Source organism: Pelobates fuscus, chromosome 9 (assembly GCF_036172605.1).
Source record: "Pelobates fuscus isolate aPelFus1 chromosome 9, aPelFus1.pri, whole genome shotgun sequence".
Classification (NCBI taxonomy): Eukaryota; Metazoa; Chordata; class Amphibia; order Anura; family Pelobatidae; genus Pelobates; species Pelobates fuscus.
The window spans coordinates 102,844,448-102,857,037 of NC_086325.1; the positions used below are offsets into that span (position 1 = coordinate 102,844,448).

The 12,590-nt window shown below is 44.3% G+C and overlaps 1 protein-coding gene across 4 annotated transcripts in view; it reads right to left on the reverse strand.

Annotated features, from left to right (window-relative positions):
* Positions 1 to 7,415: 7,415 nt before the first annotated feature.
* PHKA1 (phosphorylase kinase regulatory subunit alpha 1) overlaps positions 7,416 to 12,590 on the reverse strand; it is a 65,082-nt gene continuing 59,907 nt past the window's right edge. For all 4 annotated transcript variants that reach the window (XM_063432246.1, XM_063432250.1, XM_063432249.1 and 1 more), the window contains 2 exons: positions 8,310 to 8,510; positions 7,416 to 7,988 (listed from right to left, as the gene is read on the reverse strand). In XM_063432246.1, the coding sequence (XP_063288316.1) occupies positions 7,815 to 7,988; positions 8,310 to 8,510 (375 nt within the window). In that variant the 3' untranslated portion in view covers positions 7,416 to 7,814. The remainder of the gene's footprint in view (positions 7,989 to 8,309; positions 8,511 to 12,590) is intronic.

Consider the following 12,590-nt stretch of genomic DNA (forward strand, 5'->3'; position numbering starts at 1 on the left):
TATTTATTTCTGTCATTCCATTGACTGGCCAAGTAACTTACATTTTATATGAATGTATGTTACTTGATTGTTGTAAGTGTTGCAAATGCTTACAGCTGAATCCTGGCTATGTTTGTATACTTTTTATTTAAAATTGTATACAGTGTAACATTATTCATTCTTCCACTGGTTAAGTATATTAGTTCTTAGGCAATACTGTGCTTCGGCGCTTCGGAAATTTGGTAATTTCAGAACTTCGGCAATTCATCTATTCGGACATTCAGAAGTACCCGAATGACCGAATTGCCCGAAATTCGTCCAAATTCACATTCGGACCGAAACGAATTGCACAGGTCTATTTAAAATTGTTGCTTGAAAATCTGGAAGAGGATGTAGAAAGAGGAGTCCGCCGAAAGACTTTGCAACTGAATTTTGTTTGGAGGTATCCCTGAACGTTACAAAAATGGTGGTGAAAAGCATGGCTTTGTCAGTAGCATCCAGCAGAGCTGTATAGCTACATTCCTGGGAAGCTATTTATGCCTCCAAAACCTCTCTGCTAGCTCCTTCATTTGAAGGAGACCTGCTATTTGGGAAAGTACATGATGACGCGATTTATAAAGCTGCTGATGGGAAAAGGGCATTTCTTCCCCAGGAGAAGAGGAGACCTAGTTCACCTGCCTGGAAAGATAAAAGATACAGAGATTGTCTTTACTTTTGGGACAGCAGAGCTTATAGACAAACAAGGGAATACTCCAGGAGCTCTAACTGGAGAAATTATCAAGCAACAGCTTCGTCCAAGTGTACTAGAAGAGGATGTAGGCCTTCCAATAAAAAAATCTCAAGTTTGAAGCTCCAACCAGGAGAAATAAGAGGAAGACTTCATCTCTTCTATCCCAGAACCATGACAGATTCCTGGGTCCAATCTATTATGAAAGAAGGATACAGGATAGAATGAAGAAATTCTGTCTTGGGAATTAATCACAAACGATCGAATAGCAAAAAGGAGTAAACAGAGCCATGAGAGATTGTATTTTACAACTTCTTGAAAACCATGTTTTAGAGGAAGTCCCTTATAGAAAACATTCAAGGGCCACTATACTATAGTCTTCCTCGCACCAAAACCCCACGGCTAATGGAGATTCCTATTATACCTAAATAATCTGAACCCAAAATTAAAATCAATAACCTTCAAGCTGGGAGTCAATGTCCACTATTCTCCCAAATATACAGAAAGGAGACTGAATGAGGTCTATCAATCTCAATGACGCACAGATTCCAGAGTCACCGCAAGTTCCTACGAATCTGGGTCTCAAGGAGACATTATCAATTCAGAAGTCTTCCTTTGGGTTGAGTCAGGTTTCAAGAACTTTAAAAAAAATTCTTATTGCTCTATATGCCTGCATTCGAAAGCAGCAGAGCAAATGATGGGAACCGCACTCATTCCCAGCGTCCACGGGTGCTCCATAGCAGGACCAGCAATCCCAGGATAATAGGTAGAGAAGAAAGACTCACAGGCACTCCGAATTCAAGCCGCAGGCAGTTTTATTGTAACAGAATGTTACATTCTGTTACAATAAAACTGCCTGCGGCTTGAATTCGGAGTGCCTGTGAGTCTTTCTTCTCTACCTATATTCGAAAACAGAACATCACAATATATTACAGATCTGGACGATTTCCTGATAATAGACCCATCCCATCATACAGATTCACTAAACACCCAGACTGCAGTCAATTGTCTTCTAAACCATGGATGGAAGATAAATATGGAGGAGATTAATGATTCCAGCTCAAATTATATTATCAAGAGCAGTGATAGACACTGCCATTGGGATAGTGACATTATCTCCGGAGAGGATTGAGAGAATCCAAGAAAAAAAAAAATCTTGAACCTTCACAACAAACAATACCTATGAGCGAGAGACTTTTGGAGTATTTTGGGCTCACTCATATACACCATAGGACAAGTAAGATAGGCCCAGTGGAACATAGAGACGTTCAGACTATCACTATAGATGCGAGTGTCTACATGGATGGGGGGACCCATTATAGTAAGGTATGGAAACAGGGGGCATAATCACTCAAATAGAGGAAGTTACAATAGATGTCAGAGTAATATACAAGGCGCTGCTGGTTTTCTAATATTTATTTATTACTGGCATTTATAAAGCACCAACATATTCCGCAGTGCTGTACAATTAGGGTAAAACATACAATATGCACAGAGCAATGAAAAAAGGGTAAAGGCGGCCCTGCCCGTGAGCGAATGTATCTTGCAAACTCACAGGTATGAATACAGTCAACAGAGCAGTGGCTTCTTATGTGAACCACCAGGGAGGAACCCGAAGAAAAAAACCTTTTGAAAGAATTGTGATGAAAATTTCACTCAGATCAATCTGCATGGTCTAAAAGCAGATTATCTGTCAGGTCTAGAGAACTTCTTGGCGGATTATCTCAGCAGATCAAAGATTCATCCAGGAGAGTAAGTTACATCCAGAAATATTTAATGCAATATCTCTTCGGTGGGGCATACCCCAGATCAATTTTATGGCTTCTATCAAGAATACGCAAGTCCCCATATATTTCTCTATTTGTCTAGATCCTCTATCAGCAGGACAAGATGCTCTATCTCTACCATGGGAATTTTATCTGGGGTATGCGTTCCCTCCCCTACTGATGATACACAGACTGCAATAACCTTCCTTCCACATAGTTTCCATCAATCACCCCAATTTGACCACGGAGACCTTGGTTTTCTCTTTTGAACAGAATGAGCTTGGATCATCAAAGACCACTTTCTCAGAGATCGGATTTACTTCAAGGGCCAGCAGTTCATCCTAACCCCAAGCAGCAGAACTCAGGGGCCTGACTCTTGAACAAAAAGACTCCTAAACCAAGGATTGTCCGAAGCAGTTGTAGAAACTCTTCTAATATCTAGAAAGAAAGCTACCTGCCATCATAGGATTTTGGAAACCTTTCGATTCTAATCAATTTCATATCTTGAATTTCCTTCATGCAGAACTGGAAAAAGGATTGAGCCTTAGTACTTTTTAAAGTACAAACATCAGCTTTATCAGCCTTATACAATATCTTGTGTGCCTCAGATCCCCTTATAGTGAGATTTTTCAAAGCTTCCAGTCGTATAAGACCTCCTATGAGAAATTATACACCACCTTGGAATCTTCCTATGGCTCTGATGTGATGACAGATACCCCCACCCCCCTTTGCTTCATTAGACAAACCGGCTATACTTTCATAGACCTACAAAATTCTTTATAGTGGCAGTCACATCAGCAAAATGCATGTCGAGATTCAGGCTCCTCTCATGATGTTGACCATATCAAAGTCTATCACGAGAGAGTGCTTTTGACACCTAAGCAAGAATTTTTACCTAAGGATGTTTCAAATTTCCACCTTCTTCATGAAGTTATCTTACCTTCTTTTTACCCAATTCCTTCATTAAAAGTAGAGAAAAACTCCATTAATTGGATGTAAGAGAAGGTCTGATAAAATACCTGGTGTTTTTTTAGGCTTTTTGTAAGTCTCGACGATCGTTTGTCCTTCCGAACAAGAAAAGGGAGAGTAGCTTTAGTTTCACTCAGACGTTGGATCTATAATATCATATTGAAAGCTTATCATCTAAGGAACCAGGCCCCCCCTTATAAGATCAAATAACATCAAGATGTATTCATTAATTAAGCATTATAAACTAGATTGGCTTCATCCTCTACATCCTTTGTTAGAGGTCTTCTGCTGCCTTTCACAAATAAAAATTCCAGCTCTTTTTTTGTTTAGCTTGGGTATTAACCATAAGTCATCCTACCATGATTAGCCAGGATTCATGAATATGAAAAATTTATATATTTACTGTAATTTCCTTTTCCTGATTATTCATGGCAGCATCAGCAAGCCTCCCAAATATATTTTTCAGAGCTTTTATACTAGACTGTGAGAAAGAATGAGGAGGGGCCTTTTATACCTACAGTCTGGTTCTAATTTGTTAATGGTTTCCTGTCTTGTTCCTGCTGTGAGTGAAGCTACCTATAAATGTTGCTGCGATGAATATTAACTAGGAGAAGAAAAGTACGGTAAGTATGATTATCCATATTCCTGCATGAGAGTATTCGTTACTTCTTGCTGTACAACAGTTTCATAGAATTTGAGCAGGAAAGACAAATACTGCATTTAAGATACCTTTATTAAAATTAAAACAAAGGGGGAAAAAAAACCAGAGGCAACGAGCATATACTCTGTAAACATTAGCTGTTAACCCATTATATGCCATGTTGCAACTTGAGTAAACACATCTATCATCAAGAAATGGTGTTTTTTATTCATATCTTAAAACTGAATCCCTAGTCAACTCCACAAGAAGAGTATGAATATTCTAATTAAAAATAGAAATAATAAAAACATTAAGAGGTTTATGCTATGTAATATATGGCAACATTTTAAGGAAATGACAGGTGTTACACATGTATGGCTGTAAAAGACATACAAGTTATTTACTGAAGTGAGAATTCAAGTGATTTTTGAATCAAAATAGTTACTCTGGAAAAATTCTTTAAGTCAGCAATGCTTTCAGATCGGATACTCTGGTCTTCAATTTTAAGTTTACTTTGAACTCACTTAACATTCTCACCTTAGTAAATAACCCTTACAAAGTTTGTATTTGCAGGGTCCAGATGATAGCTTATTAAAAAGAAAAAAAATATGCAAACAAGCATGTGGGTCAATTAATGTGCGTTCAAAATAAAAGTTTGCACATGGACGGGTCGCATTTATATGTAATAAGTCGTTTATGGTATCATATAAGACCGTTTCACTTTTGTTAGGTATCAATTGCTCACCTTTAAAGTTTTGATCTAAAGGCCTCAACATTTGTAGATATTAAACACCGACTTTTACAAATAATATGGAAAACAAAAAAATGATTTTACACAGTGATGATATAAACTTTACCTAATCATACAACACATTTTAAGGTATGTTTCTCTTACACAAGGACACTTCAGTAGCAGCAGTCATCATACATATAAGGCAATTATTAGTACTGAATTAGATTTATAAACTCATTGTATTATTATTATTTATCTAACATTACAGTTCACATTAAATTATAGGAGCAGGTGTACAGAGGCTTATTTGCCTCTGCAGACTATTAAGATGATTATCCGTTTTATGTATCCGCAAAAGATGCTTTAATTCAGTTAAGGAAAACCTCATCCCTTAAAACGTGTTTTTAGCAGAAAACATAATTAAATGTTTTCATTATTATAATTACTTGGAGTGATTATTATCAAAAAAGGAACTAGCACTATCGATGGTAATTGGAAATGGGCACTGTGCATTCAAATACTATGAAAAAAGAAAAGATATAAAAAATTGTTTAATAAAAACAAATTTTAGGTTTCATAATGTTTATTTTTCCAAGAGGACTTTTGGATTCAATATTTCATGGCAATGCTAGCTAATTTTAGTAGTGGATTTGTAATCAAACCCTCTATATGTTAGTGGATGACTAAATGGAGCAGGAGGACCTGGTAACTTTAATTCAAAAGAATACATTAATAAAAAGTTGAGTTATCTAAGGCTTTTCAAAGGAAGTCCTCCAGCTCAAAATAAATAATTATGAGGATATGTTTTAATGATATGTTTAAATGAGTATACAGATTAGATATCTTGGTTATTGCACAGTTCCATCCATAATCTTTTAAAACTAATATCTACATGGCTAAAGAGGCACTTAAACAAGAGAGAAAGAACGAGAGAGAGAGAAATATATTAGCAGCATTAAAGGGACACTTTAGGTACTGTAACTGCTTCACTGAAGTGGTTATAGTGTCTGGATTAATCCTTCCATTCATAGTTAAATCTTTTTTTAATGCTAAACTAGAGACCCCAGCAGACCGTACCCTCTGTGCTCCTTGGCCAATAGCTTCAGCAGCAACGGGCATCTGTGATTAGCCGACAGTGTCAGTTTACCACTTTCAACCTATTACAGCGCCCATTAGATTGGTATGGCTAGTAGGAAATGTGTAAATGGCCAGAGACCCTCTTTTTTTTTTTTTTCAATTCTTTATTTTTGTGTGCAAGTGCTTGACAGACATATTTAACGTGCCACAACAGCACACACATACTTTTCATCATAGACAGTATCTTGGCACATGGAAGTTGCACATTTTTTATATTAGACATAAATGACTAGGATACGGAAAACATAAATGGTTGATACTTCATGCTTATCCAACTAACAGTATACGGGGTAGGTGTAAGAGTTGTCAGATTATGCAGGCTTAATCCAGTGATTTATGACATGAGTATTTGTACGATTTGATACAGGAGTAGTTGAGAACACAGGCAGACCATATACAGTGTGGTTGTTGGCTATGCCAAGGATATTACAATATAACAAGGTAGGTATATCTCAAACGTTGGTACATTTTTAAGCAGTAACTATCTTGTGACATGCTGGCTAGACATTGCTTAGGTAGGGCTACTGGAGTCGGGCATATCGCTGTCGGCTGACTTAGGTCAGTGGGTGCAGTAGGCAGGATAGTCAATACCGTTGCGGTGCGGAGCCAGGGGTACTAGGTCTTAGGCGGCAAGGATGTAACTTAAGGCTGCGGCCTTCTGTGATGCGTAAAGTTGGGCTATGACTCAAAGATAATATGTTGGACCTGGAGACACTGCGGTCTAGCTCAATATACAGTGACAGGGATCTGCAGGCATTTGCAAGCATCTCAGGTACTCATCTGAGTGGCGGTTGAGCTTCTCCTCCCTGTCTGGGGCCATCGTCAGGTGCATCGCTTGTAGGCTTGATGTAGCATGGGGAGGGTGCCTGGTGAAGGCTCTGTGCGGTATACGCTCATGGCTCCCCTAGTTGCAGACCGAGGGTTCAGGAGCTCTTCCAGCCCCCCTCTCTCCCCGGCTGTGGTAAGAGGTGACATTGTCTCTGAATTTGCCCTGTGCCATCCTGTCGTGCTCCTCCGCAATCAGTGCAGTCGTGTCGGCAGATCGCGCACGTGGCTTGCATGCGGCAGCCATCTTGAGGGGTGCTGCTTGGTGAGTATCAGCTGCAGGGTGGTTGCTGTAGGCCCATAGTGGTGTGTTAGTGGCCACCTGTGTAGACCGGGATGACCCCCCCGGTCCAGAGGGGGGGGGGGGAAGCCAGACGCCGGCCGGAGACCCGGGAGAGCGGCCGTCTCGTCCCGGCTCAAGCCCCTACACACTCCGGGCCCCTGTCGGGCCACTATTGGTTCCAGGCACGGTCTTTAAAGGTGTCCTCTCGTACCCCGTCAGTTGGGGATCAAGGTGGTCACCGTCGTGGTTTTCAGGTTAGATTTGGCCTGCAGTTAGTGCCGGTTTTCCGGCCCCAGAGCGGGAGCTCAGACATGGCACGTCTGATCCCTTCGGCGGTCAGGCCCCGCCCCCCAGAGACCCTCTTTTCAATGTTAAACTACTTGAAATGTTTTAACACTGAATGGAAGGAGAGCCCCAGGAGACTTCCTGCACTATAAACAATCCAATTAGATGAAATAGTTACAGTGTTTATAGGGTCCCTTTAAAGAGAAATAATTTTTGGTTCACATTAGTAGTACATGGAACTGTTTACAAAGTGTTTACATGCACAATCAGACTTGTACCACAAAGTTCCAAACAGCTGATACCTTAACCAAAACTATAGCTGTTAACCCACTTGGGTTGCTATTGCTTCTTCAAAATGCTACACAAATACATTCGTAGTATGATAGATCACACAGGCTGCCTCACTAAAGTGATCACAGTGCAAAGATACAATTAGCTTTATTGCTAATGCACAGCAGTACATGTCTAGGTCACTGCATCGAGCAACCACTTTGTGGGAGAGATTCTTGCAAAGTTATGGCTACCGACTTAGATAGGTAAGTCATTGTCCCAAAGCGTCCACTGGGGGCACTGTCATATAACAAGCAGCATATTCCAGTTCCAGGGTCGATTTCTAGCATTCCATCATCTGCCCCAAGCGCCTTCTGCATCAAAACAACAAAAATGGACAAACAATTGTAAACAAAAGTGTTGTGGGGATAAGTTCACTAACAAAACAAAGGTAAAAACCTTATGTGAATGCTATCTTCATGGTGTCTCAGCAGGTTAAAATTTCCTTTCCAAAGCAGTGAGTCTCAGAAGAAAAGTTTACATTTCTGAATGTCATTTAAAAGGTTAAACAAGAAGGCAAAGATCAATGTTACCATGTATGAGTTATTATATGGGCTCTTTATATCAAATGCAACATTTAATCTGGAAAGTCAATGAGGGAATCAAATATAGAGAAAGGTGTGGAGGCTCATTACCTGCTCTTGACAGAACAACTCATTTGCAGTGTGCACGATCTGTTCTACGTGGATGATACCACCTACACTCTGGATGTCCACATCAGCAAGTATTGTTAAAACCAAGATAGCTTCCACCAGAAGCTGACGATATTCTGGTTGGGGAACACGGTTGAGGACAGATTCCACATGAGCAGAAAATTTCAATTCGCCAGGTGTCATCTGAAGGCAGAAATAAGGGAATGTGCATGTCTGACAACCGGTACGTATACAGATATCGTAAATACAGCTTAGGGTATGCATGAAAGATTTCACCAATTGGTTAAAATCTAATCTAACCGCAAAACAGACTTGGTAGTAGTAAATATAAGAGTTCCAATTCCCTTGAGATACCTAGATTTTTTCCCCCCCTTAACCAACGGTTTTAAGAAAAGAAATTGTTTAATGGCCATGTGTACAAACTCACTCCTACAACATTATTCACTAAATTGACAATTTGAAGGCTTCTGTGGCTTATAGATGATTATTTCCAGTTCAGCTATTTTGGCCTTATATTCAAAGTTCACTCTGAATTCTTGAATAGACCTGTTAATGGTTGGTCACTAATGGTCTTGGAGTCTCTGTGTTCCATTTAGGAATGTGCACTGGCCTCTTGACTCACTAGAGGCTACACTTCATGATTTTGCACGTTTGACCGATACTTCAGAAAGCTCCCATACAGTGCATTTCTGTGGCTATCATTGGAGTTACCCCCACCCCTTCCAAGAGGTATTCTGCTTACTAGTGGAAAGGGGGCTTGTAAAAATAACCTAACATCTACTTCGTGGTCTTCCACTGGTCCCTCATCCAGTGTACAACAGGAGGGGGGGGGGGGGGGGATACACCATAAAGTGCTGATGTATTTGTGATTGCTGAATAAAACAGTGCCCAACACCAAGCAGTGTGCTAAATAATCCATTATTTGTATTTATGGGTTCCCAAGAACATGGGCTTGCTTACAAACATATGAACCTAAATTACCACATAATCTTCGGTTTCCAAATATCACAAGCCCCTAACTACTTTGACATTGGTGAAGGGTAAATAAGAGACCAGAGGCAAGTCGTCTCTATTATTTAAAGTGGCTCTGGGGCGGGGCAAGGCAGCCAAGATGTCCGGACGTGTTCTCTGAGTGTTCCGGCATACAGGCTTCCTAAATCAGCTTTCTTGCACACAATCCCACTACCTGAAGCCTCACCTGAGCTTAAGACCTCCATAAACCAGGAGGAAATCTGTAGACTCTCCTACTGAAAAGCTATTCACTCCAAACTTGGAGAGAGCGCTTCAATGCCCACTTTGAACGGCTGTGCCAGGAGTTCTGGAGGAGAATTCAGAGCCGAAGCTCTGCAGGTACCGTGCCCACGAAGCCTGTGACAAAGACAACCACGCCAGAGCGGCGACCTCACTCTGCACAGGGTACCCATATAAAGGTACTACTCACTGCTAGCCCGATCTGACGATGGGCTATCCGTACCCTAAAAGCTCTCAAGGGCCCAAAAATCTACCACACACAACAAAGACCCCATGTAGAAGCAGATGAGGTTTCCCGTAAAGCATGGGCCTTCGGAAAGACAACACCTGGCTGCAGCACCCCTTCCTGGATATGCAAGTGTGAAACCGGGCTGACAGCAGAGCATAGTATGGAGGCATATAACGAAACAAGCCCAGTCACAGACTATCTAGCATGGCCCACCTGTGGCATAGGATGGACCAGAGCCTTGATCACCTAACAGTGCAGGGCCTCCACTTCTCTTCTTCACACGCCTATTTATAGGGATTAGTACCCAGTTGCACTTCAGTTAACTTGTTATAGACAGCATGTTATACAGCTCTCTCTCCTGACAAGCTTAGTTTAAGTTGTACCTACACCATGCTATATGTTTACCTAACGTGTTTCATGAATCTACTATGTCAGAAATACTTAATCTGTACGTACACCTACCGTATTTTTCGCTCCATAAGACGCACTTTTTCCCCTCAAAAGTGAGGGGAAATGTCTGTGCGTCTTATGGAGCGAATATGAAGCTTTACTTACCTGTCTTGTAGCGTGGACCGGCTTCACAGCGCGCACCGCGGTAGTGGAACTTCAATTTCAGGTTCCGGTTTCCGGCGGGACTGAAAGGAAGTGCGCAGTCAGTGTGCACACTTCCTTTCAGTCCCGCCGGAAACCGGAACCTAAAATTGAAGTTCCAGTACCGCGGTGCGCGCTGTGAAGCCGGCCCATGCTACAAGACAGGTAAGTAATTATGGGACAAGAGGAGGGAAAGTGCACTATGGGACAAGGGGAGGGGGGTAGAACACTATGGGAGGAGGAGAGGGGGGAGAACACTATGGGAGGAGGAGAGGGGGGAGAACACTATGGGAGGAGGGGAGGGGGGAGAACACTATGGGAGGAGGGGAGGGGGGAGAACACTATGGGAGGAGGGGAGGGGGGAGAACACTATGGGAGGAGGGGAGGGGGGAGAACACTATGGGAGGAGGGGAGGGGGGAGAACACTATGGGAGGAGGGGGGAGAACACTATGGGAGGAGGGGGGAGAACACTATGGGAGGAGGGGGGAGAACACTATGGGAGGAGGGGGGAGAACACTATGGGAGGAGGGGGGAGAACACTATGGGAGGAGGAGGGGGAGAACACTATGGGAGAGGAGGGGGAAGAACACTATGGGGGAGGAGGGGGAAGAACACTATGGGGGAGGAGGGGAAGAACACTATGGGGGAGGAGGGGGAGAACACTATGGGGGAGAACACTATGGGGGAGGAGGGGGAGAACACTATGGGGGAGGAGGGGGAGAACACTATGGGGGGAGGGGGAGAACACTATGGGAGGAAGGGAGGGGGGAGAACACTATGAGGGGAGGAGGAGGGGGAGAACACTATGAGGGGAGGAGGAGGGGGAGAACACTATGGGAGGAGGAGGAGGGGGAGAACACTATGAGGGGAGAACACTATGAGGGGAGGAGGAGGGGGAGAACACTATGGGAGGAGGAGGGGGAGAACACTATGGGAGGAGGAGGGGGAGAACACTATGGGAGGAGGGGGAGAACACTGTGGGAGGGGGAGGGGGAGAACACTATGGGAGGAGGAGGAGGGGGAGAACACTATGGGAGGAGGAGGAGGGGGAGAACACTATGGGAGGAGGAGGGGGAGAACACTATGGGGGAGGAGGAGGGGGAGAACACTATGGGGGGAGGAGGAGGGGGAGAACACTATGGGAGGGGGAGAACACTGGGGGGAGGAGGGGGAGAACACTATGGGGGGAGGAGGGGGAGAACACTATGGGGGGAGGAGGGGGAGAACACTATGGGGGGAGGAGGGGGAGAACACTATGGGGGGAGGAGGGGGAGAACACTATGGGGGAGGAGGGGGAGAACACTATGGGGGGAGGAGGGGGAGAACACTATGGGGGAGGAGGGGGAGAACACTATGGGAGGGGGAGGGGGAGAACACTATGGGAGGGGGAGGGGGAGAACACTATGGGAGGGGGAGGGGGAGAACACTATGGGAGGAGGAGGAGGGGGAGAACACTATGGGAGGAGGAGGAGGGGGAGAACACTATGGGAGGAGGAGGGGGAGAACACTATGGGGGAGGAGGAGGGGGAGAACACTATGGGGGGAGGAGGAGGGGGAGAACACTATGGGAGGAGGAGAACACTATGGGGGGAGGAGGGGGAGAACACTATGGGGGGAGGAGGGGGAGAACACTATGGGGGAGGAGGGGGAGAACACTATGGGGGGAGGAGGGGGAGAACACTATGGGGGGAGGAGGGGGAGAACACTATGGGGGGAGGAGGGGGAGAACACTATGGGGGGAGGAGGGGGAGAACACTATGGGGGGAGGAGGGGGAGAACACTATGGGGGGAGGGGGGGGAGAACACTATGGGGGGAGGGGGGAGAACACTATGGGGGGAGGAGGGGGAGAACACTATGGGGGGAGGAGGGGGAGAACACTATGGGGGGAGGAGGGGGAGAACACTATGGGGGAGGAGGGGGAGAACACTATGGGGGAGGAGGGGGAGAACACTATGGGGGAGGAGGGGGAGAACACTATGGGGGGGGGAGGGGGAGAACACTATGGGGGAGGAGGGGGAGAACACTATGGGGGAGGAGGGGGAGAACACTATGGGGGGAGGAGGGGGAGAACACTATGGGGGGGAGGAGGGGGAGAACACTATGTGGGGAGGAGGGGAAGAACACTATGTGGGGAGGAGGGGAAGAACACTATGTGGGGAGGAGGGGAAGAACACTATGTGGGGAGGAGGG